This window comes from Syngnathus scovelli, chromosome 5 (assembly GCF_024217435.2).
Source record: "Syngnathus scovelli strain Florida chromosome 5, RoL_Ssco_1.2, whole genome shotgun sequence".
Lineage (NCBI taxonomy): Eukaryota > Metazoa > Chordata > Actinopteri > Syngnathiformes > Syngnathidae > Syngnathus > Syngnathus scovelli.
The window spans coordinates 15943849-15971453 of record NC_090851.1 but is presented as its reverse complement, the minus strand read 5'-3'; the positions used below and the strand labels follow the sequence as shown (position 1 = coordinate 15971453).

The following is a 27605-nucleotide window of genomic DNA, read 5'->3' as shown; positions in this document are numbered from 1 at the left end:
CCAGATGAGGTGGCTCGGGCATCTTATCAGGATGCCTCCTGGACGCCTCCCTGGGGAAGTGTTCCGGGCATGTCCCGCCGGTAGGAGACCCCGGGGACGACCCAGGACGCGCTGGAGAGACTATGTCTCTCAGCTGGCCTGGGAACACCTTGGGATCCCCCGGGATGAGCTGGATGAAGTGGCTGGGGAGAGGGAAGTCTGGGAGTCCCTCCTAAAGCTGCTGCCCCCGCGACCCGACCCCGGATAAGCGGAAGAAGATGGATGGATGGTTGGATGGATGGTTGGATGGATGGATGGATGGATGGATGGATGGATGGATGGATGGATGGATGGATGGATCTTAACTACTTCCACATAATTCATCTGATTTACTCCATTACACTTTTAACCTCCTAGATTCAAATTCAAATTTCACATCCTCACTTCCAACGTTGCGGTAAAATTTTGCAAAATTTCATTTTTTCCCTTCTAATTTCTTCTAGTTTTCCTTTTTTCTTCTTTTTTTTCCCAATTTAATTTTTTTTAACTGTTCATTGTATGCCTACCTATTCCAAAACTTCCCACTTGTGAAAAATTTCAAATTTTCAACTTTAAAATTCACGCCCAATTTTACAAAATTCTTTCTATATTTTTATCAATTTTCTGACCAATTCAACACGTTCCAAATTTAAACAATCTTGTAGCATTCCCCAAATTTTTATTCAGCCTCTTCGCCTTCACACGCAATTTCTACAGAAATTAATAATTCTAGTTATTATTGTTAATCATCCGTGGCCCTCGTAAGGACAAGCCGCACCAGTAATGGATGGATGGATGGATTGTTAATCCTAACCCCAAATGCGTATCATAAATTGCAATTTAAATAATTTGTCGCAAGGGTCATGTCAATGTATTTGTTATTTATTATTTAAATAATTTATTTAATGTATTTGTTATTTAAAGGCCCAGAGACACCAGTATATGTATAAATCGGTTTTAGTTAGCTTATGAGCTTATAAATATAAATTGACGATCGAAACAACAAAAAGGAAGCTGTTGCTCTGAAAAATATTATTTAAATTTGCCGCGCAGACGAGTTTGACTGCACCGAGCCGCCAGCCGGAAGTGACGTCTCATGACGTCTCAAGTTGTACGCGTTTAGCTTCAGTGAATGTAAACAAAAAGAGAAGAGGGGCCAGCGCGGAGACGTCCTGGCGTACGTTCGTTCGCGGGACGACAAGATGGGTTGCGTTCGCCTGATAGGATCCACGAACAGGACAGTGCGTGCCTGCTGTGTGCTCGTGTTCACAGTGGCCTGGTTGACTGTCATCTTTCCGGACTCTGCTGTGTATCGGGAGCGGCTATCGTGCTATCACTCTTATTGTTCATCTTCTTGTTTTAATTTTCCTGTGTTGTTTACTTGTATGTGCGTTGTGAACTCTGTCTTGTCACCCTGGGATAGTGAGAAACGTAATTTCGATCTCTTTGTGTGTCTTGACATGCGGAGGAATTGAAAATAAAGGAGACTTTGAGACTTTGACTTTGAAAAGTATGTCGAAGCGTGACGGGAGGGGCACAATTCAGAAAACGTGCTCAGCTCGTCGAGAAAATGCGACTTAAGCAATACAATTAAAAATGCTTATAAAACCTAAACCAAACGTTGCAGGTGGTCATTTCTTCATGTGCCGAGATCAACTCGGCACTCTAAAGCCCCCAAGAGCACTTTTTACTATGCCAACCTAACCAGAGTGACGGGAGGGGCACAATTCAGAAAATGTGCTCAGCTCAGCCCAAGTGAACTGCTAAATTCATCATATTCTGCGTCAAAAGAGGTTTCTGAATCGGATAAAATGATCCTAATATTGCCGCAAGAAACGGAGCTGTCGCGATCATCTGCCATGTTGTTTGGGTTTGTTGACATCCAGATGTACAACTTGTGACATCACAGTAATGGCGCCGCCAGTGTGGCTTCATGCGGGACCCGATCGATAAACTGGCATTTCATTTCAGCTTTATTCTTAGTAATCGGTGTCCATTTTTAATTTCCAACGCGGCAAATGTGTTCACTTTATACATTCTATCAAATTCCGTTCTAATTGAAAAAAAAAAAAGGGATTTCTCTAGGCCTTTAAAGCCCTACTCATCTTAGATTCTCATGATGATGACTCAGGGCTGGGTCGTCCGCCATTCTCAAATGCGTCCATCTTGTCTTTGTTCTTTCAGTCCATTTTCTTTTTGATCTGCAACTGTGTATATTGCACCAACTGTATGGTTCTTGTCCTGTGAAGAGCTGTGCTTGCCCCCTTCAAGCATGATAATAGTTCCTGTTGTTCTCCCTAAGGTCAAAGGTGTCTCATGACCAGGGACAGTCCTCTGTTGATTTTGAGGCAGCCAGTAGAGTACAAGGACTCAGTTCAGGACTTGTGCCACACGCTAGGGCAGAACACACTGGGACACAAATTTCACGAAACTATCTTCGTGTTATCAGTCTTCCTGTGTAGTATTTGTTCCTTACACCCCAAATCTTCCTATTAACATTTTGTATCCTATCAGTTGCGCACACTCATCATCTTACTATCAAGCCGCCCTTATCAAATTTTTGAGTAATCCATCCAATTAACACGGCTAAAATCCTCGTTCCAGTGTTTATCATCAAATAAAGTTCCGAAATCTTTTGTAATAAACTGTAATGTAATTTAACAATCTACCAACATGGTTGTATATGCGATGAATGTTATTGTTCAATCTATAGGTCATACAGCGCCTGTGTAACAACTATGACACTCCTCCTTGGTTTACCATCTCATAAGTTATTGTTGTCAGCAGCGCTAAATGATAGTGCTTGAAAGTGAATGTCTTATCGCCCAATTCAAAACACATGCCACATTTGAGCTAGTATTTATGTATTTATTTTCCATCCTGATGTTAGCGGTCATATGTCAGAATTAAAATGTAATTTTTCTTTTAATTTTAAGTCTTTCAAAATTGCTATATCCTTCCTGCACCGAGATAAACTGTTAAATATATCTTTAAAAACAAACAAATACAATCTATGCTCCTGCACAGACTCTTCAAAGTGTCACCCAAATGCCAGATTACAAATCAAACCTCCTCCTTCACTCTCACATTTTTTGATAGAACAGTCTACTTAGCTAGACACTGTCATCACATAATAATGGCCTGCAAATTAAATATAATGTTGTTGCTGTGGTCCCTCAAAACATGTGACTAGGATTTGGACAATTATTAACCCCCATCAATTGATCAATTATCTCCTCACTAAATTCTTAGCCTGTTAACCTATCTGCATAAAGAAGACATTTACAATGCAGGGAATAAGAGAATAACAAGGAACACCTTAACAATAAACAAAATAAACCCGACCCACAATCAAAACCAAATAAACTAGAACCATGACATTTGTGGACCCACACAGTAACGTTTTAATAACATACTTGAACATGTCTTTCTAAACATGGCCTGTGATGCAGCAGTAGTACCCCAGCAACGCGGAAGTGAGCACGCGAGTTATTAGCAAAGAAAGACTGGACACAGAAAGGTTTTTTAAAGCTTTAATAACATACCTTAACATTTCTTTCCAAACACTGCCTGTGATGCGGCAGTAATACCGCAGCAACACGGAAGTAACACAGCAAAGTCACTGAGACGCGGCGGTAACACAGCAGCAAGACAGCAGCAACACGGTAGCACAGCACTAACAGGGCTGGTTAAAAAAAAACATACCAGTAAAAGTAAAAAAAGAGCCGTCTTCATCTTCCTCCTGTGCACTGAAACCATCGAAGTCTTCCTCCTTAGTGTCCGATTGGAATAGCGTTAGATATCCTTCGCCTCACACTTTCTCAGTCTCTCTTTCGTCGTCGCTTTTATGCATTTCTTCGAGTGTGAAGAGGGTCTGTTCATGCTAATCTTATTCATGCACGAAGCGCTAAATTACATTAAACTAGCGAGCGACACGTATAGCTTAAAAGCGGCATCATATGCATTTCTTTTGTCCCCCATAATGACGGTTTGTGTATAAAAGCTTCCTGTCTTTGTGTGAGCGCGGGTGTGTGCGTGATGCGCGAGACGATCAAAACACAAACTAGCACGTCTTCTTCGGCGCATTATCTCTTCTTCGTCTGTCTCGCTCTTGCTTCCTGCTAATTTCAACAAAGGGAGGAAGTACCTCTAATACACAAAATAATTTGTACATGCAGCATGCCATTAGTTTAACGGAATGTCACGTGTTTTATCCGCTGCGGAGGGACTGCCAAAAACCTAGCAGCAGCATTAACCAGAGCTCGACGTGCAGTTTTACTGCAGGTAACACTGCTTTTTTGTGGTAGCTCTATTTCTATAATTGTAAAATCTGTCATGCAAATCGCGTCTCATGTTTTATTTTAGATGACAACGAGAGACATCGTCTGACTGGTCAGATGCCAGCAATACTGTACCTCTAGCTCAGGGGTGCTCAATACGTCGATCGCGATCGACCAGTCGATCGCCAAGCTCCTCCTGGTCGATCGCATGACGTTTAAAAAAAAAAAAATGCTGTATGCGAGAATCCAGCCCATCACTTTATTGACATACAGGTAGGCCTGTCGGGAGGCAATCACAGTGAACTGCACATGCGCAATAGACAGTGACTACAACCCCTCACCGCAGCAAGTTTAACGGCCGCGCACACACAAACCGCCAAAATTTATAAGCTTATCAACGCACGCACTCGCTTGTTTCTTTTAAACAAAACAAAGTTTATGACCATCAAAAATGAGTGGGGTTGCTGGACCAAGTAAGAAGCCAAAAACGTATCACTTTTATACGAAATGGGAGTTGGACTTTTTTCTTACAATGTCATTTTCTAAGTGCGTTACAAAAATACACGCACTATATTATTTATTTATTTATTTATTTATTTATTTATTTATTTATTTATTTATTTATTTATTTATTTTATTGTAGTGGGTAGATCTTTGTGACTCGGTCATTTTAAAAGTAGCTCGTAAGCTCAGCTCAGTGGCCTAGTAGTAGAGTGTCCACCCTGAGACTGGAAGGTTGTGGGTTCAAACCCCGGCCGGGTCATACCAAAGACTATAAAAATGGGACCCGTTGCCTCCCTGCTTGGCACTCAGCATTAAGGGTTGTAATTGGGGGGTTAGATCACCAAATAATTCCCGAGCGCGGCACCGCTGCTGCTCACTGCTCCCCTCTCCCCCAGGGGATGGATCAAAATCACATGGGGATGGGTTAAATGCAGAGGACAAATTTCACCACATCCAGATGTGTGTGTGACGATGATCATTGGGACTTTAACTTTAAACTGAAAAAGTTTGAGCACCCCTGCTCTAGCTTATCCGTTCACGGAGGCAAGGAAGTGCAAAATGTCCAAGCACATAAATGTCATAATGCAGTGACAAAATTTGTAGTTGAAGGCATGTACCCGTTTGCCACTGTAGAAGCCCCTGATTTTCGGTAGGTGATGATTTCTATTGTAAAAACATTTTTTGCATTCTTCACTCTTAGGTTTGTAATGTCATATTTACACAAAGTTGCAATGTATAAAACAAAATGATTATTTTTTTTTCCTGAATAAGAATCGATAAGAGAATCGATAAGGTCTTGAATCGTTAAACGGAATCAAAAATGGAATCGGAAACGTAAAAATCTTATCAATCCTCATCCCTAATCATCACGGCCATTACATTTTCTGTTAGGGTTGATAGATTAGTTTGATCCTATGCTTATGTTGGAATGTAACCTGTAATAATTAAACTCGCTTGTCCTGTCTTAACAAAAGTAGTAGAATAAAGTGCTAAGATCTTTTGAACTGATTGACTAGCTGCAGAGGAAGCAATCAAAGTTGTTTTGTTCACACAACATCGTGAAAGACCCCCTGCTGTGCTTTGATCAGCAGGCCAGGGGCTTCGGCCCATTTGTCTACTCTGACCCCCACTCTCAACCCCCACTCTGTTTCTCTCAATAAAATGGTCCTTCAAGAGGCCTGAGTCAGACTTCAATTCGATCATCGCTGTACGCACGGCGACGGATGGACTCTACACCTGCAGGTGTCTAAAAGGACTTACTTGTCTCCCGTGTGGTTCTTGCAAAATAAGTTGGAGTGTGCACAAATCTAACATTTTCCTTGCGTGGAGGGGGAGTCTCACCAGATCAAGTGTAGCATGAGATAATTCATTTTCTAGTTATCTACTCAATAAAAAGTAAACATTTTGAGAAATGGGAAATGTATAATGATATTATAATAATTATAATATTAATATAATTATATTAGAATAATTATTATATATTAGAAAGTTTGCAAAAATCTTGCCTCATTCTCGTGGACTCATTCTCGTGAGACATCTTGTCTCATGGGATTTGTGTCTCATCCCATCCTTAATAGCAAGTAACTGTTGCGTCCATTGGTGAGGAACATGTCAGAGAAAGATTGGTCAATTTTCCAGTTCCAATTAGATCCTTTTCACTTTATTCCAATTAGATCCTCCTCACTTTACACTGACTTCGCTCTTCCGGGCCTCATGTTGACGTTTGAACACGATACCAATTTAAAATATAATTTAATTTCAATCTTGATTTTCAAGGGTCTTGTGTTCACATTCACAAGTGCTTCTCTTTCCCATTAAAATCAGCTCACTTTTTGTGATTCAAAACAGTCTTCGAACAGAAGGAGCAAAATGGACTTTGATCCTTCCTTTCTTTCCCACCGAGTCTGGGAGAGACTGATCAGACTAGTCATAAAGATCTTTGCATTGTAGAAATTGCAGAGTGAAAACATAAGGCAAGTTCTACTTTTTAACTACGCAACAACGTGTTGTTTATTTTTCTACTCCCGTGTTCCACAGTCACATAACCCAGGAAGAAAACTCCTGTCAACCCCTTATGCGTCCCTCTCAAAGGGACCGCAGCAATACACAATGGAACAAACTCATCGGCATTAAACAAAGACAGGGTAACAACACACAATAACTGAATTATGACGATGAATCAGTGTCCGCTACACCTGTTCTAAAACAACAACCACTAGTTTGTGAGATAGAAGCCATCGTCAAAGACCAACAAATAACTATAGTGTCATTTGACCCCAACGATTAAGTCCATATCATTTGCTTCAGCTCAAGGAGAAAGCAATCATGCCATCAAGTGTTTTTGACAAAAATGATCATTATTAAAGGATAGAAGCACAGTAATTTGCAGCTCTGTTTTGGAAATGGTGGACAAAATAATATCTTACCTTCTTACAAAAAGGAGCAACTGAAACACACAAGAGGAACTTTCATCCTGGGAGAGCTGGTTATTGTGGTTAATAAAAGAGCAACAAGAAACTCTTGTTTGTGACAGGCAGACTGTGAGAAGTTTTTTTTTTTTTTTTTTTAAATTAAAACCAATATAACTCAATGACCAATAGATGAACGTCTAATGGTGGCAGCAGGATGTGTATGCAGCCGACCAGAGCTGTGGCCGTAAGGTGGTTGGTGCCTGTTGTGGCGGCAATCCCCAAACCCGCTGGTGGACACCGGCGGTAAGGGATGCCGTCAAGCTGAAGAAGGAGTCTTATCGGGCCGTTTTGGCCTGCGGGACTCCAGAGGCAGCCGACAGGTACCGGATGGCCAAGCGGAACGCGGCTTCGGCGGTTGCTGAGGCAAAAACCCGGGCGTGGGAGGAGTTTGGTGAGGCCATGGAGAACGACTTCCGGACGGCTTCGGGGAAATTCTAGTCCACCATCCGGCGTCTCAGGAAGGGGAAGCAGTGCACCATCAACACTGTTTACAGTGGAGATGGCGCGCTGCTGACCTCGACTCGGGACGTCGTGAGTCGGTGGGGAGAATACTTCGAAGACCTCTTCGAATCCACCGACACGCCTTCCATTGTGGAAGCAGGGTCTGGAGACTCTGAGGTGGACTCTCCAATCTCTGGGGTCGAAGTCACTGAGGTAGTTAAAAAACTCCTCGGTGGGAACGCCCCATAGTGGATGAGATCCACCCGGAGTTTTTAAAGGCTCTGGATGTTGTGGGGCTGTCATGGCTGACATGCCTCTAAATAATTGCATGGACATCGGGGACGGTGCCTCTGGATTGGCAGACTGGGGTGGTGGTTCCCCTCTTTAAGAAGGGGGACCAGAGGGTGTGTTCCAATTACAGGGGAATCACACTCCTCAGCCTCCCTGGTAAGGTCTATTCAGGGGTGCTGGAGAGGAGGGTCGGTCGGGAGGTGGAACCTCGGATTCAGGAGGAGCAGTGTGGCTTTCGTCCTGGCTGTGGAACAGTGAACCAGCTCTACACCCTCGGCAGGATCCTCGAGGAGGCATGGGAGTTCACTCAAGTTCCTGGGAACCACAATCTCTCGGGACCTGAAATGGACCGGCCACATAGACTCTGAGACAGCTCAAAAGTTCAACCTGCCGCGGGAGCTGCTGAAGACCTTCTATACTGCCATCATCCAGTCTGTCCTCTGCACCTCCATCACTGTCTGGTTTGGATCGGCCTCCAAACAAGACAAGCACAGACTGCAACGGACAATAAGGACTGCAGAAAAGATAATTGGAATCAACCTCCCATCTATCCAAGACTTGTACCTGTCCAGGACCAGGAAACGTGCAAGTAACATCTCAACAGACCCTTCGCACCCAGATTGCAGCCTGTTTGAACTACTCCCCTCCGGACGCCGCTATAGAGCTCTGTACACTAAACCCAGCAGACACAGAGACAGCTTCTTCCCCCAGGCTGTCGCTCTGATGAACTCACACCACTCTTAGAGTCTCAGAGTCATTACTGTGCAATAACATCCCGCTTTCCACACCTTTTTTGTCTACACCACATATGTCAGAGTTACGGCCCGCGGGCCAGATCCGGCCCGCGAATTGATTATCTATGGCCCCCTGGATGATATTAAATTACTATTAGAACCGGCCCGTAGGCCACAGCCGCCCGCTGGTGTTCTGCACGCACCAACACTACATTTCCCACAATGCAACGGTAGCCCGCGATGTCCCTGCAGCTCGCACAAGCGGCTTCATTATTCATCAGTAGTCAGAGCAGAGTTCAACTTTCCGATACCCCCCTCCTCAAAAATGGCTAAACGTAAGGTGGACGCTGAGAACAGGGGGTTTCAGGCCAGGTGGGAGGCAGAGTACATGTTTACGGAGGTAAGAGGCAAACCTGTGTGTCTTCTGTGTGGAGAAAATGCGGCTGTAATGAAAGAATTAAATTTAAGAAGGCACTATCAAACGTCTAAGAAACACACAGACCAAGACAAGAATATGGAATATGAACAAAAGCTACAGAAGGTGGAAGAATTAAAACGAGGCCTTAAGTCCAGACAGGCTATGTTCACGTATGCTAAATCACAAAGCGAGGCTGCTGCCAAGGCTAGCTTTATTGTGGCAAAAGAGATCGCCAAATCAGCCCGGCCCTTTGCAGAAGGAGAGTGGATCAAAAACGGGTTTTGAGCCTCAGAGCCTAACCCCGAACATTGATGAACTTGTACAAACAATGAGACACCTCTAAGTATCAGGCTCAGCCTCAGACAAGTGAGCATCACAGAACAGTAACGTATTTTCCGTTTTTTAATTCGGTTACATTTTTACATTTGTTTCTACAAGACGTGATTTTTCTTTGAAGAAAGTGTTAGGGTTTTCAGGTTAGTAAAAGAACTTGCCTTGTCTTCCGTGTGGTTCTTGCAAAATAAGTTGGAGTGAGCAAATCTCTAACAGAAAGTATTGTTTTGTCTGTGTGCCGTAAATTTTTGAATTTTATTTATTTATATTTATTTTTCAGTTGAATGGACCAAGGGAAAACTGCAGATAAGAGCCATGAGAAAGAATACAACTGATTTGATTATTTTTTTATTTTACGATTTGAAAGCAATGATCGGTAGATCATAGAGCAGCACAATAATACATTTTCAGTTTATAATGCATGCACTTTTACTTATGCATTTATATTGATATTAAGAAACACATTTTGTTTTTAAAACAATAAGCGGTTCAGAAAATGGATGGATGGATGGATGAATTTTTTGCTGTTTGGCTGTTGAAAATGTTTTCCCTTGAAGTTACTGACAGAGCCATAACAAAATATTGCCATATTCATTTAATCATTAAATAATGTACACTGTGTTAGGTCTTAGTTCAAAAGGCTATGTGCAATCATTCCGATATATTTTAATAAACATTGAACCAGTCCGGCCCTCGGCTTGTAGCAAATTTGTTTTTTTGGCCCTCGGTGTGTTTGACTTTGACATCCCTGGTCTACACTGTTTGTACTATGTGTCCTCTCTGCATCCATTGCAGGCTGGTCATCCTAGAAGAGGGACCCTCCCATCTGTGGTCTCTTCTCAAGGTTTCTCATTTCCCCTAGCTGGAGTTTTGAGTTTTTCCTTGCCCTCTTGGGAGTTTAAGATCAGTTTAAGATCAGGGGGTGTTTGAGAATATCTTTCGTTCTTCACATGTCCTGAGTGTTGTTGTTAGTCACCTAAATGTTGAACAGAGGCTGTGATTTACCGAAGTCAAATTCCTTGTTTGGCACGCTCAAACATGGCGAATAAAAAACTCTTGAATCTTGAATCAACCAGTCCACATGTGTTTTGTGGATTTAGAGAAGGCATTCGACCGTGTCCCTCGGGAAGTTCTGTGGAGGGTGCTTCGGGAGTACGGGGTGACAAGCCAACTGATAAGGGCGATTCTGGCCCTGTATCACCGATGCCAGAGTTTGGTCCGCATTTCCGGCAGTAAGTCGGATTCGTTCCCAGTGAGGGTTGGACTCCGCCAAGGTTGCCCTATGTCACTGATTCTGTTCATAACTTTTGTGTACAGTATTTCTAGGCGCAGTCAAGGCATTGAGGTTGTCCTGTTTCGGGACCTCAGCATTGCGTCTCTGCTTTTTGCAGGCAACGTGGTGCTGTTGGCTTCTTCAAGCCATGATCTCTAGCTCTCACTGGAGCAGTTCTCAGCCGAATGTGAAGTGGTCGGGAGGATGGTCAGCACCTCCAAATCTAAGGCCATGGTCCTCGGTCGGAAAAGGGTGGAATGCCCTCTCCGGATCGGGGATGAGATCCTGCCCCAAGTGGAGGAGTTCGAGTATCCTGGGGTCTAGTTCACGAGTGAGGGCAGGATGAAGCGCGAGATCGACAGGCGGATCTGTGCAGCGTCAGCAGTAATGCGGACTCTGTTCCGGTCTGTCGTGGTGAAGAGAGAGCTGAGCTAAAAGGCAAAGCTCTCAATTTACCGGTCGATCTACACTCCTACCCTCACCTGTGGTCACGAGCTATGGGTCGTGACCGAAAGAACGAGATCCCGGATACAAGCGGCCGGAATGAGTTTCCTCCGCAGGGTGTCCGGGCTCTCCCTTAGAGATAAGGTGAGAAGCTCGGTCATCCGAGAGAGACTCGGAGTAGAGCCGCTGCTCCTCCACGTTGAGAGGAGCCAGATGAGGTGGCTCAGGCATCTCATCAGGATGCTTCCTGGACGCCTCGCTGGGGAGGTGTTCCGGGCATGTCCCACCGGTAGGAGACCCCGTGGACGACCCAGGACCCAGACTATATCTCTCAGCTGGCCTGGGAACGCCTTGGGATCCCCCGGGATGAGCTGGATGAAGTGGCTGGGGAGAGGGAAGTCTGGGAGTCCCTCCTAAAGCTGCTGCCCCCGCCACCCGACCATGGATAAGCGGAAGAAAATGGATGGAGGGATGGATTTTCTATTTATTTGGGGGGGAATCAGCGATGTACTGAAGCTGTGATAAATGAACCGCGATATAGTGAGGGATTACTGTATATATTAAAAAAGAGCAGCAGTGGCATGGGGCCTCTCAAGCCTCAAACATCTCAAGCATTTTTTGCACGTTGGCTTGTTCGAATAGATTATTGCTCCAGTTTAGGGTGACCAGACGTCCTCTTTTTCCCAGACATGTCCTACTTCTGAGACCTAAGAAAATTTCTAGGGGGAATTTCAAAATTGTCCAGGATTTTGTTTTTTGACTGCCACCGCCAACTCCAGCACTGTCACCAACAGCCTCGCCCCCCTGCCGTTGCGCTACTCCGGCTGCACCCGCCTCAAATGCAAAATATTTCCATACAAGACTCTTTGAGCGACCTGGCTTCTCAACAAGTTGGCGTGTTGGACTTCCACTCCCACTTGCTGAAGCCATTGTTATGAAAGACAATTTTTTTTGCGCATTAGTACCGAATTGGTACCGAAATTATCAGTTCTTTTGACAGCATTACTCATGACTGTTCCGCTGTTAAGTAGTCTTGCAGAGTCTTTGGTCCACCTTCAAGATCTCATGGCAGCAAAATAGAGGAAAAAGGTTGTTTTGAGCCATGATTTTTCAGTTTGCTTCTTCACTATTGTGGCGTACAAAGGTTTATCATGGACAAAGACAGCAGACACCATTACTAAAACATTCAAGAGAGACACAACTCTTTGTGAGCACGCATGCAATGCATTATGTAGGGTTTTCCCTGCCAAACATTGCTCAACCATCTTTCTCTCACTTAACACAACATTTGTTGAAATGGAGAAATATTTATAAGGGTCTTTTTAACTAGAAAGCAAGTCAGTAGAACACAACTCTCCTGAGGAAACGATGATCTCTCTGATCAGCCAGTGGCTATTCTCCACTGAATTACTCCCTGGGCAGGACAAACCCCACACATTTTATCTCGGCTATGCAGTTTTTTTTAATTAGAACAGTAGTATATGCTCCAAGATATTTTAAAAGAGCCCCTTTAATTGCAATTGCAATTAATCTTGATATACACAATATAACTCTTATTCAAAAATTAAAGGAACACTTTGAAAATACGTCAGATTTCAATGGTGACAACAAAAATGTTGGATATCTATACTGATATGGACAGTTTAATGTCTCAGGAACAAAAAGATGCCACATCTTTTGATGGAAATAAACGTTTTCAGCCTACAGAGGGCTAAGTATATAGACACCCCAAAAATCTACGTGAAAAAATGCAGGCTCATCCATTTTGCCTAAATTCAATTTCTGCAACTCAAAATTATTTTCAATATCTTGTGTGGCCCCCACATGCTTTTATGCATGCTTGACAACGTCGCAGCATGCTCCTAATGAGACGACGAATGGTGTCTTGTGGGATGTCCTCCCAGATCTGTCTAAGGGCATCAGTGAGCTCCTGTAAAGTCTGAGGAGAAACCTGGCGCCGTCTGATAGACTGAAACATTATGTCCCAGAGGTGTTCTATCGGGTTTAGATCAGGTGATCGTGAGGGCCATTCAATTGTGTCAATTCCTTCATCCTCCACATACTGTCTGCATACTCCTGCCACATGAGGCCGGGCATTGTCGTGGATCAGGAGGAACCCAGGACCTACTGCATCAGCGTAGGGTCTGACCATGGGTCATCCCGATACCTAATGGCAATCAGACTGACGTTCTCTAGCCTGTAGATGTCTGTTCGTCCCTCCATGGAAATGCCTCCCTCGACCATCACTGACCCACCATCGAACCGGTCATGCTGAATGATGTTGCAGGCAGTATAGCGCTCTGCTTGGCTTCTCCAGACCCTTTCATGTCTATCATAGGTGCTCAGTGTAAACCCGCTCTCATGTGTGAAAAGCACAGGGCGCCAGTGGCGGACTTGCCAATTCTGGTGTTCTATGGCAAATGCCAATCGAGGTCCACGGTGCTGAGCAGTGAGCACAGGGTACACTACAGGACGTCGTGCCCTGATGCCACCCTCGTGAAGTCTGTTTCAGACTGTTTGGACAGAGACATTCACACCAGTAGCCTGCTGGAGGTCATTCTGTAGGGCTCGGGCAGTGCTCAACCCGTTTCTCCTTGCACAAAGCAGCAGATATCGGTCCTGCTGATGGAATGAGGACCGTCTCCGGCCCTGTCCAGCTCTCCTAGAGTAACTGCCTGCCTCCTGGAATCTCCTCCATGCTCTGGAGATTGTACTGGGAGGCACATCAAATCTTCTTGCAACAGCACGCATGGATGTGCCATCCTGGAGGAGCTGGACAAACTGCTCAACTTCAGGAGGGTTAAGAAATCGCCTCATGCTCCCAGTCATGATAATGACTCTAGCTAAAGCCAACACGCTGAAAACCAGTTAAAAAAGACCAAGAGGGAGGAACTTGAAACGGCCTCCACCTGCAAAAGCAGTCCTGTTTTGGGGACCATCTCGTTGTTGCCCCTCTAGTGCACCTGTTGTTAATTCCATCAACACCAATGCAGCTGAAACTGATTAACAACTTCCTCTGCCGCGTACCTGACCAAAACCTTATCAGAAAAATGTAATTGAATTCATGCCATACCCTGATAAAAAAAAACTATTCCTTTATTTTTTTGAGCAGTGTATATATACTATATATCTATCTATCTATATATATCTATATATCTATCTATCTATATATATCTATATCTATCCATCTATCTATCTATCTATCTATCTATCTATATATATATATATAGATATAGATATAGATATATATATATATTACTGAAACTGTTGACAATTCTGACGTGAATGCGCATTTTGCTACTTCTGCAAATGTTCGTAAATGTTTGCCTCTCAATGAGATGAGGACTTTAGGCCCAGATGGGATCTGCACAATGTTCCTCAAAAACCATGTTTCTGTCCCCATGCAATATCTCACAGAACTCTTCTATCTATCGCAACAAACACTTGAAATACTGGTTATCTGGAAACGTGTATAATTCCACTGCCCAAACCTGGGAAGCCTATCAGTCAACGCAAATCATTTTGACCAATCAGCCTTCTTTCGCCTGTTGAGAAAACTCATGACATTTTATTACTTCTGGCACTGATGGAAAACCTTTCAACCATCAACATGGTTTCAAAAAGCACCACAGTAAGACATCAGCGATCTATGCTGGAACCAACCAGATCAGCTCAAGAAAACTGCAGAGATATGATTGTTTTTTACCAGAGACCTGACCAACTATGATGTAATTTTCAGTTGACAGCAGGTGGTAAAATGGCAGTCCACTGAGATGGATAAAAATGGGTTAATTTTGCTGGTTAATTCGTATTCCACAAACACAATATTAATCAGAATGCTGTGTTTAGACACGTGGTGGCGCATAAAACATATTATTGTAAAGCGAATTTTTGGGTTAACTTCGCCAGGCTGTCAGTGAACAGCAAACAGCGCACCCTGACGGTTTCACCATCTTCGCTGGAGACTTCAATCATGCCAACCTGAAGTCTGTTTTCCCGAGGCTTCACCAGCATGTTCCTTTTCCGACACGTGGAGACAGCTTCCTGGACCTAGTCTACTCGGCGCAAAAGGGAGCTTTCAAAGCCACCCCCCTCCCCCATCTGGGGCTTTCTGACCATCTCACCGTTTTGCTTTTGCCCGCATACAGACAATTGGTAAAGGCATCCAGGCCGGTTCGGAGGCAGGTTCGAGTGTGGCCTGAGGGTGCCTCCGATGCACTTCGTGACTGCTTCGACACCACTGACTGGGACTTGTTTAAGCAGGCAGCCACCTACAACGATTGGACGGACATAGAAGAGTATACTGACTCTGTTACCTCTTACATCACGAAGTGCATCGATGATGTGACTTGGTCGAAATCCGTCGTCACTCACGCGAACTGGAAGCCGTGGCTGACGGGGGCTGTCCTCAGACTGTTGAGGGCCAGGGACAAGGCTTTCAGAGCGGGGGATGAGGCTGGCTTGAGGACAGCGAGGGCCGACCTGTCCCGAGGCATCAAAGAAGCGAAGAAGGCGTTCTCGTGCAAGGTCTCCACCCACTTCAAGGACAGCAAGGACGCACGTAGCCTTTGGCGGGGCATTCAGAGCATCACGGACTTCAAGCCCGCGCCGAGGAGCTGTGAGGGCGACGTCCGTCTGCTGAACGATCTGAACCGCTTCTTTGGTCGCTTCAACGCCCAGAACAGCACTTGCCCGCTGAAGACCACTCCCCCCACCCCACACGAGCAGCCCCTGCGCCTCTCTGCCGACGGTGTGAGGAGGGCGCTTGCCGCTATTGACACCCGTAAGGCGGCAGGCCCTGACAACATCCCGGGTCGAGCGCTGAAGGACTGCGCTGGGGAGCTGTCGGGTGTCTTCACAGACATCTTTAACGTTTCCCTGCAGCAGGCCATCGTCCCCTCGTGTTTCAAGGCTGCCACCATCGTTCCTGTGCCGAAGAAACCTGGACCGTCCTGCTTCAATGACTACCGCCCTGTGGCACTGACGCCCATCATCATGAAGTGCTTTGAGCGGCTGGTCATGGAGCACATCAAGTCCGTTCTCCCCCTCACCATTGACCCTTTCCAATTTGCGTACTGTGCCAAGCGGTCCTCTGAGGATGCCATCTGCTCTGCCCTCCACTCGGCCCTCACCCACCTGGAGACTCATATGTGAGGTTGCTGTTTGTGGACTTCAGCTCTGCCTTCAACACCATTGTGCCGCAGCGACTCATCTGCAAACTCGACGAGCTGGGCCTCAGTACCTCCCTCTGCAACTGGATACTGGACTTCCTCTGTCAGAGGCCTCAGGTGGTGCGTGTTGGCGACAAAATCTCCGCCAGCATCACGCTGAGCACGGGGGCCCCCCAGGGCTGCGTGCTCAGTCCATTGCTCTTCACCCTGCTGACGCATGACTGCACTGCGACCTACAGCGACAACCGCATAGTGAAGTTTGCTGACGACACGACTCTGGTGGGTCACATCACGAAGGGCGACGAGACTCGGTACAGGTCGGAAGTTGACCTTCTGACCACGTGGTGCAGGGACAACAACCTCCTGCTGAACGTCAATAAGACCAAGGAAATTATTGTTGACTTCCGGAAGGGTCACACAACACACCTGCCGCTGATCATCGACGGTGCTGTGGTGGAGAGGGTGAGCTGCACCAAGTTCCTGGGGGTGCACATCAATGAGGACCTCTCCTGGTCCGCAAACACCTCGTCACTGGCAAAGAAAGCTCAGCGCCGCCTGTACTTCCTGCGTGCATGTGCTCCTCAGGCAGTCCTGTCTACATTCTACCATACATTCTACCATGGAACCATTGAGAGCGTCCTCACCAGTTGCATCGCTGTCTGGGGTGGTAACTGCACTGAACAGAACTTGAAGGCCCTGCAGCGCATAGTGAATACGGCTGGTAAGATTATTGGTGCTTCGCTCCCCTCCCTGAAGGACATTTACACCTCCCATCTCGCCCGCAAGGCAACCTCGATTGCCAGAGATGTGAGTCACCCGGCTCACTCTTTGTTTGACCTTCTGCCCTCTGGGAAGAGGTACAGGAGCCTGCTCTCCCGCACCACCAGACTCGCCAACAGCTTCTTTCTCCAGGCTGTTAGGGCCCTGAACTCGCTACCCCCTTCTGCGTAGCGTGCGGCACTGTTGCGCTATTTTCGGGAATGTCTGCTGTACGCGCACTTGCTCCTTTTTTTTCTGCTCCTCTTATTTATTTATTTATTGTTGTGTTATTTATTCATTAATTATTCAGCACGCTTTTGTTATACTTGTTTACTTGTTTGTCTGTTGTGAGCCATGTCTTGTCACCGTGGGATAGGGGGGAACGAAATTTCGGTTTCTTTGTGTGTCTTTGGCATGTGGAGAAATTGACAATAAAGCTGACTTTGACTTTGACTTTAATCAGGAATAAAAAGGCTCATTGGACCATTGCCATTTCCCTCAAAAGCTTTTGACACTAAGCCACTCAAATCTACTCAGACTAACACTTATCACACCCATAAATGCTGAGGATTTTGATTGTTGATTTTGATTTTTTACTCTTGGCAGGTCAGGCATATTTTTGGGTTTTTCTATGAATAAAGCGTTATCAACCATTTTCTACCTGCCTTCATCCCTGCCTTTTGGTGTCCTACGTCACACTGCAGCTGAGGATGGCATTGTTGGATGTCAACAAAATATTACCTTGGATGACTACCCTCTATGGAGAGAGATCTGTGTTATTCACTAGGGGTGCAACAGTACATATAACCCACGATAAGGTCTGTGCCTCCATTTTTGCGCCACGGTTTTTGGTTCAGTTTCAGGACACCTTTTTGTGCGTACAGAAAACGCCTTTTTCCATGGAAATATTGCTTTATTTTGCTTTTCAGCAGTATTTTTTTTAAATCTGGGATTAATTTAATCATTGATTTAGACTCTTTGTAAGGAAAATGCTAAATTTGCATCCATACCGTAGCTGATAAAGTTAACTTGTAACGAGGGTCTCGTGTTAACTAGTGTTAAAGCACAATTCTGAGTTCATTTAGTAGTAATTCTCTTTACTACATGAAGCAAAGGGAAAAGATAAAAAAATTATAATTGACTGTCTTGTTTTGCATTTTAATTTCATGAAACCAAGACTGTGATTGATCTCAGAAACGATGACTTCTCTGTGTTGCAACTCTCTCCCGATTCTGTAAATGTGAGAAGTACTTTGTGTTGCCAGCTGTGTACAGTAAAATAAATGAAAGACATGAGCAAGTCCCTGGTCTTTCCTGAATTTGGGAGCAGAAAAAGTCCAAAATAGTAGATAGACCTTTGCAAAAAGCAAATGATATCCTTATCTTACGACTCAACATTTACAAGCAATATTTCTGTACAAGAAGCCCAAAGTAACTGGTCAACCGGCAAGCATGGCTACCCTTCTACTCACCTACAGTTACAACAGTGCAAGAGCGTGAGTGCCAGTCCAAGCACAACAGCGATTGGGCATGACCTCGCGGAGGGGGCGGTTTTACCAGCGCAGATGGGCACATACACATAAATGGTGGGCTGTGAATGCATCCGTGTGAAATGAAGTACCGAAATCCTTCGGTACATTAGGGCATATTGTGAGAGGACAGAATGGTTCAATATTTTGCTGTGTACCGTGTACCATACGTATATTGAGGTTTTCATACTGTTGCGTGTAGTTTGAGATGTCCGTTGTTGAGCAAGCAAAACAAAGATGTGGAATAACAGTTGGTTCTTTATTAGCAAGATCTTGGGTTGTTTAATGGTGGCCAGTACACGAGGCATGGCAGCAGATGTGTGTGTGTGTGTGTGTGTGTGTGTGTGTGTGTGTGTGTGTGCGTGCGTGCGTGCGTGCGTGCGTGCGTGCGCGCGTGCGCGTGCGTGCGTGTGTGTGTGTGTGCATGTGTGCGTGCGTGCATGTGCGCGCGTGTGTGTGCGTGTGTGTGTGGTTCTGCAACAGACAGAAATACAGCACGTAAGTCAACGTTCAACTTCTGATGTCACACAACACTAGTAGACGGCACACATTACATAAGTAACTGCGCGTAACGGTTCTGCTACACTAAACAACCCTTAAATGAGATATTCTCTGCAACACACCAAACATAAGTCATCGAAACAACAAAATACATTTGCTGGCGACCGTTAGACGCTGTGCCGCTGTGTAACGGCGACTCGTACGATGCGAGGCAAACTTAAAGGAGCGCGCCGGAGCTGTCAATCAAACCGCGATCGGACAAACGGCACAACAGTGGACAGTAGTAACAATGAAATGGATATACTCACTTTGTGTCAAAGACGCACACGATCACAGCAACATACTCAGTCGATACCAGCAACCTTTAACTTACCGCTGTGCACAAGTGAATGGGTATAATGTCTAGACCCCGAATGTAAGACGACCCCACTTTTTCAGTGTTATTTCAATGCAAAAAACATTGTCTTATATTCGGGCCAATACGGTATTTATATTAATTTTACATTATTTTCTCTATGTCGTTTATACTATTAATATAGTATCTACATGTGTGAAACTATTATTTAATCTTCTAATGATAACATATACACTTATATGGTTTAATATACATTTATTGATACACAAAAAATGTATGTTAAAAATTAGAGAGTGACTACTTCGCGGCTTTTCACCTATCGCGGGTGGTCTTGAAACCAATTATCCGTGAGAAACAAGGGATTACTGTATGGTTTACTATTATTTATTATCAGTCTTGCTTGCTTTCATAGATGTGTGACTGTAAGTGAACCATATCATTGGCTGGACACCTGTCAATCACTGATTTACACTACAAAAAGGCACAGAAAGAAAATCATTCGTCCACTTGATTTGATTAGATTAGATTACATCTAACATTAGATATTAATTTACAGTTTATGCTGAATTTTATTTTGTGTGCAGCATAGAGTTTCTTGTGCACAGAGACTGCGTGAGCAGTGCGCAATTGCGCAGCTGCGCAGCTTAGAAGGAACAGTCCCTACCACTGATCCACGCAGTACTTTTAATTTTGCAAAGCTGGGGTAAATACTAGGGGTGTAACGATATGTTTTTTGACCGATACAATATGCATTGATATAAGGCCCGACAATTTGACATATACGTACAGATACATATATTGCTCTCTTATAATCTGATAAAGGCAATTTCAACACGATATTTCAATATAGTAGCAATGGCTTTGGTATGGCAATGGTAAATAAACTCCAAAAAAAAACATACCTTATTTCATTGAATTTCATTTTTAAACCAATTCAGCTTTGCTAATGCCTAATGTAAAAAAAAACTAAAGTTTAGAGGTAGATGTTCGTTAGTAGAGATACCATTGTATTATCCATCCATCCATCCATCCATCCATCCATCCATCCATCCATCCATCCATCCATCCATCCATCCATCCATCCATCCATCCATCCATCCATCCATCCATCCATCCATCCATCCATCCATCCATCCATCCATCCATCCATCCATCCATCCATCCATCCATCCATCCATCCATCCATCCATCCATCCATCCATCTTCTTCTGCTTATCCGGGGTCGGGTCGTGGTTGCAACAGCTTTAGGAGGGACTCCCAGACTTCCCTCTCCCCAGCCACTTCGTCCAGCTCATCCCAGGGGAGCTCATGGCTTTCCCAGGCCAGCTGAGAGACATGGGTCCTCCCGCCTTTGGCCACCGCCCAGCTTTCTTTGCACCTTTGGCCTCTCCCACCGGTGGTGAGCCCATGGGAAGGGGAACCCACATTCCCGTGCCCGGCCGCCAGATGCTCGCCTTCGAGCCCCAACTCTAGGCCTGGCTCCAGATTATGTCGCGTCAGTGTGTGGCCAGCATTGATGTAAACAAGTCCAGCTGTCATCGAGTTGTAGTATGTGCTGCCATCCATGCAATGTCTTTTTCGTGCGCCTCCTAGTTCATTTTAAAAATTATTTTTAATCGTAGAGCTTATGACTGGGTACGTCCGGTGTTGTGCCAAAGTAGGTACCCCCGTGATCACCCCCTGCTGCAGGAGCGTACAAGCAATGAGTGAAAGGCGAAAGCCGTTGCTGTGCGGTAGACAGCGTGTTTTCAAAAAAAAAAATGAAGAATACACTTTTGTGTTTGTCAATTTCCATCTTTAGAAGCTAGGTTCCTTTTATTTTATTTTAGTTTTTTATGTTCTCACTCGCATTATGTGCAAAGTGAGCACAGCAGAGTAAGCACATCTGGTTGAAAACAAGTGGTCAACTGTAAACTGATTGACATCGCTAGGAGTCGGGCAGAAAAGCACAACATTTATTTATATAGCCCTAAATCACAGACAAGTCTCAAAGGGCTTCACATGTACAAAAATTGACAATTATTCTCAACATCCCCTGATCATAAACTCCCAGGAGGGCAAGGAAAACCCCCAAAAAACTCTACTGGGGAAAATGAGAAACCTTGAGAAGAGACCACACATGGGAGGATCCCCCTTCCATGATGACCATGCTGCAATGGATGCAGAGAGGGCACATAGAACACATAATGTAGAGCAATCCAAAGAAAAAGTGGATGTCCATATTCAGGGCATGACAGAGAACACAAACTCCAGCCGAATTGGCCAACACAGGTTAATTAAAGGCCATAGCATAAAATTATGTCTTTCGTCGTCTTAAATGTTTCTACTGAGGTAGCAGTTCTGATATCTATCGGTAGGGCATTCCAAAGGTCTGGAGCGCGAGTGTGCAGGCATCTATGCGTTTTGGGTTGACTGAACAACAAAGCACGGCCCTTCTCTGGTTAGGCAGGTGGCCTCAGCTTTGGTACTCAGATGGACGTAACCTGAGACTATGTACAGTGTCCACAAACTAAAATATAAAAATATTTAGATGAATTTATTTCTTTTTAAATGCAGCACATTTCTCATTGTAAGATTAACATTCCTTCTACACGCTTCTAATGTATTCAGTGTATGAGAGACAGTAGTTCTACCTTAAAAACATATAAAATATTTACAAGGTTTGAATGTTATGCTGTGTTTGTTCTCTCATGTTTAAGAACGAAGACGAGAGAACATGGAAAATGTATGTGAAAAGTATGTGGACGTCTTAGCCAGTGCGCATCGTGCCGCCCCACATTTATTTTTTATTTATATAAATTAATGAAATTATGAAGAGGGTTTGCTGGAGGTGAAAATGTGTTGTGATGAAAGAGAACAACAATCTATTGGAATCACCCAGATCTGTTGTTGACATTCGCCTTGAACGTTTCAAGGTGGGAACTGAGAAAAGCAGAGTGGGATGATTCCGTTTTCCGACCTTCTTCGAATGCAGCATCCGTACTCCACTCAGTCGTTCATGTTGCTCGCTCACTTACTCGCTCGTCCGTATTGCTCACGCGCTCACTTGTCTGCATTGCTCGCTCATCCGTATTGCTTACTTGCTCGTCTGTATTAAATAAAAAATGTGTTGTGCAGCTAAATTTTATATTTTTTTGTGTATTTTGCCACTATAACAGTGTTGGCCAGTGTAAGGAGGTTGACCATGCTCCAAGAACTCGACAAGTGCCAATGTCTCCCTCTGACTTTCTGGACAAACTGATGGGAAGGACATCTGGATATGATGCCAGAATAAGACCAAATTTTAAAGGTATCACATAAACAAGCTGATGGTTCTGTTTTTTATAGGGTTTTTTTCAAAAGACGTTTCTGTACAAAGGAGGAAAATAATTTGAAGAATATACCTTTCTACTTTCAAATATTTCAGGCCGTAGTATGTTTTTGAAATTGTTGTCTAGTTCCAAAACGCCACAAAAATGACACAAATGCGACACAATAAGCAGTAATGTATGAATTTTTTCATATATTGCTGACAACAGCTATGATTTTAAATTACAGCATACCCATATCTGTCTGAACTATTGGGGTTTGTTTTCATTTATTTAACCTTAAAGGGACACAAACCCAAAGATGGTCCATTTTTCATTAACTAGCAGTTTTGTATATTTTTTGATCAGGAAAATTTAAACAGTTAGAATGTTCTATTTAATCAATTAATTGTAGAGAAATAATAAAATAACTAATGCCTTTAGAATGGCCAACTTTTAATGAGGAATATGGCCACACCCCTCCATGTCTTGGTTGATCACATCACGGAAGGAAGCGATCACAATTTCCCCATTAGAAATCATTGTACAGACATTGCTTGTGGACACCTCTACTTAGGCCCATTTCAACCTCTGAAAACCACATGAAACGATTCACCTTTCCATGGCTAAATTAAGAGGATGAAATGAGAATTTCTGCAGCTAAAATGCCACATTGTCTATTTCCTTTTATCAGTCACCTACATATGCAAACACGACACGTCTTGAAAGACTTTATAAAAGCTGAATTGTTCATAGGCCGTCATATTTGCAATTGAAATTTGTAAGGATTCATTTAACTTACATTTTCCCCTGAAGTCCACGTGTGGGGTATCCCCTCCGCAGCCTATCCGAAAAGGAGGTGCTTTAAACGGCCACACTCAGCTTATCAGTCAGCCTCCTCCTAGTGCTCCCAATCTTTCCAACAAGCCGACCTCCGGGGGCTTGTCTTGCATTTATTTATCCAAAATTGAATTGGAACGCAGCTGACGCGGTCCACGTCAAGCCTTCTCGCTGAGTGGCAAGCCTAATTTTTTCATCCTTCGGGAATAGATGTACATTGATTTTTTTCTTTGGGCGTATTGCAACACCCAGCCACAGTGAATCTATTAGGCATCTTAGCTGTCTTAAATGTTCCAAGAATACTGTATTCCAAAACAGTAGGATGTTGACTAAGCATATTAAGCAAGCCAGAAAACAAGAGTAACATGCTGTTAGATTACGGATTTTAGTTATTGATCTGACTCCAAATTGCGATCAACACTTAACACGTAAATTGCTATGTCCTAATCCACACACTGGCGCACCTAACAATTTTGCGAGTTTGTTCTGTCAAAGAGAAGACCAGTAGATCAATCAGACCAAATTTACCAATTGTTTATTCCTGACAAAGCGCACTAATACAGGCCTGGGTCCCGGGTCCCTCACACTAAAACTCGTGCGTTTTTGTGACCACCAAAAGACGACACATTCTTCCGGGTTGCCCAGTTTTGAAGAAACACAATATGAATATTAAAGAATGCAAAATATTGTGAGATGATTGGTCGATGGCCATCTCCTCCCCGTCTAGGTGTCGCTGGTCAGGATCTTGGGTTTTACCCGCGAAGCCTGACCACATAGACGTGCTGTTGTTCTCGTTTCTCACCGACCTTGAGGTGTTCTCGTCCGGTACTCCCTGTCTGGGCCTATTCCACAACACTTCGAAGAAAACAAGTTCATGCAGTTTGCCTGCACATTCTTCGCCACCCACCAATCCACACGAGCACTCCAATACTAGATATTAATATGATTATAAGTTTAACACAACCTTAAAAAATATGTTTGCAAACTCCCGAAAGCACATTTTCCTTTAATGCCTTCGCTTCCTTGTCTAACGTAGCCAGGCTGATGTGTCAATCAAGCAGACACCACCCAAAAAGTGGGTGTAAGTAAATGCACCACCACCACTCTGTCCCCAAATACCATTAAATCTTTTCAGATTTTTTTTTCACAGGGGAATTGTAGTACATTATTTAATACAGTCCTATCATATAAGTGCCAATGTTGGGTTTGCTTTATTGTTCCTTTAATTTAACCAGGTTCTCACCATTGAGATTTAAAACCTTTTTAAATATACTCTGCCTAAGCAGTTGAAAGTATACAAAGTTCAATGCTCTTGACCTGATCTAAATTTACTGAACTAGTGTGTATTTCAATAGGCATCAGTCTCTTTTTACTTTATGCTGTAGATAACAAATTTCATGACCTAAAAACAACTAACCTGCAAAGCAACACAATAACTGACCGTAAATAGAGAAATAAAGACAAAACTCTTTTATCTGTCAAGTAACATAAAATGCATCTTGATAAGAAGAACACTCAGTGGGCATAATACCACACCAACATCTAAAGCCATTTTCAACCAGTCTATATTGGTAGGACCAACCAATGAAAATTGGTCATTTTGACCAAGAATGTCTGACGGATCTATGGGTTAATCTAACCAATATTATCTTTAACCAACTAGATTGGTAGTTTTCATTGGTGCCACCTTGGCCTGTTCAAAGCCTGCACCTGATTGACATAGCCACAGTTTTTTTGTTCATCAGATTAGCCACACTGGCACTAACATTTTGACTGAATCTCTTACAGGTAATTTCTTTCAAAATAAGATAGTATGTTTAATGATAGAATAGTCAGAGTACACATTGCTACTATGTATCCAACAGTGGGAAGTTTGGAAAAAAACAACAACAAAATGTATAATAGTTCGAATTCTCCCTTTACAGGTCCTCCAGTCAATGTCTCCTGTAACATTTTCATCAACAGCTTTGGTTCCATTGCTGAAACCACCATGGTATGTACATAATAATGAGAATGAATAAATCTCAAGTCATTCACAATGTGTAGAAATTTGTGGGTTTATAGGTCCGCTTTTTCACACCACTAAATGGCAATTTCAATGCATTTTTATTACAATCATGTGTCAAGTATATTCATGCAAGACATCAACTAAATAATGAGTTGAGCGATCCGGACATATCTTTGAATGCTAAGAGACATTTTAAAGTGGACTTTATGCGAGTTACCGTAATTGCCGGACTATAAACCGCACCGGATTATAAACCGCAACGCGGAAGTGTGCAGGCGAGTTATTAGCAAAGAAAGACTGGACACAGAAAGTTTTTCTAAAGCTTTAATAACATACCTTAATATTTCTTTCCAAACACTGCCTGTGACGCGGCAGTAATACCGCAGCAACACGGAAGTAACACAGCAAAGTCACTGAGACGCGGCGGTAACACAGCAGCAAAACGGTAGCGTAGAAGTAAAAAAAGAGCCGTCTTCATCTTCCTCCTGTGCACTGAAACCATCAAAGTCTTCCTCCTTAGTGTCCGATTGGAATAGCGTTAGATATCCTTCGCCTCACACTTTCTCAGTCTCTCTTTCGTCGTCGCTTTTATGCATTTCTTCGAGTGTGATGAGGGTCTGTTCATGATAATCTTATTCATGCACGAAGCGCTAAATTACATTAAACTAGCGAGCGACACGTATAGCTTAAAAGCGGCATCATATGCATTTCTTTTGTCCCCCATAATGACGGTTTGTGTATAAAAGCTTCCTTTCAGCAATGTCAATCTTGATCTCGTTCTGTCTCTTTGTGTGAGTGCGGGCGTGTACGTGATGCCCGAGACGATCAAAACACAAACTAGCACGTCTTCTTCGGCGCATTATCTCTTCTTCGTCTGTCTCACTCTTGATTCCTGCTAGAGCGCCCCCTGGAGACCGGAGGCCGTTAAAATCCATAAGTACGCTCCAGTGTAGACACAACATAATGTCATCAACATCGACTGCATTTGGCTTAAAAGCGGCATCATATGCATTTCTTTTGTCCCCCATGATGACGGTTTGTGTATAAAGGCTTCCTTTCAGTAATGTCCGTCTTAATCGCGTTCTGCTTGATGCGCGAAATGTAAACACAAACTAGCACGTCTTCTTCGGCGCATTATTTCTTCTTCGCCTGTCTCGCTCTTGCTTCCTGCTAGAGCGCCCCCTGGAGGCCGGAGGCCGTAAAAATCCATAAGTACGCCGCGCCGCCGTTTAAGGTTCAAAGTAACCTTCTGAATAAAATCCATTAAAAGTTCATTGATTACAACTTGTTTTTAGTGAGCAAAATGTCAGAAGAATTGAATTTAAATGCTGATTGATTGGGTTTTAATACAATGCAGATGGTCCAAACAGCACCACTGCTTTGTGTAATCTCTGAGTCACATGGCGGAGTAAGAGAAAGGGTTTAGAGCACAGGTGTCAAACTCAAGGCCCGGGGGCCAGATACGGCCCGCCACATCATTCTATGTGGCCCACGAAGACAAATTGTGCATCAAATTCGTGTGTCATTACTAGAATTGCAAATTGTCTTCACTTTTAATAATATCTCTTTTTTTAAATATATGACCAGTTTTTACTCGTCTGATTTGAAAACGAATTATTTGTCAGTTTGTTTTGTAGCTTTTATTGTATATAATAGTGTTAAGAGTAAAAGTGATCAAGTCATCACAACAATCACGAAAAAAATCTTATATAAGCCGCACCTGACTATAAGCCGCAGGGTCCAAAATTTTGGAAAAAAGTGGCGGCTTATAGTCCGGAAATTACGGTATGTTATAAGCTTTTATTTTCAAACAGAATCAATATTTTACCGCTTATCCAAGGTCGGGTCACGGGGGCAGCAGCTTTAGCAAAGAGGCCCAGATTTCCCTCTCCCTAGTCACTTCGTCCAGCTCATCCAGGGGATCCCAAAGTATTTCCAGGGAAGCTCAG

The 27605-nt window shown here is 43.7% G+C and overlaps 1 protein-coding gene across 7 annotated transcripts in view; it reads left to right on the top strand.

Moving 5' to 3' along the window:
- The window catches only part of glra3 (glycine receptor, alpha 3), a 166161-nt gene that overhangs the window by 66203 nt on the left and 72353 nt on the right, over positions 1-27605 (top strand). For all 7 annotated transcript variants that reach the window (XM_068650584.1, XM_068650583.1, XM_068650585.1 and 4 more), the window contains 2 exons: positions 22680-22810; positions 25574-25641. In XM_068650584.1, the coding sequence (XP_068506685.1) occupies positions 22680-22810; positions 25574-25641 (199 nt within the window). The remainder of the gene's footprint in view (positions 1-22679; positions 22811-25573; positions 25642-27605) is intronic.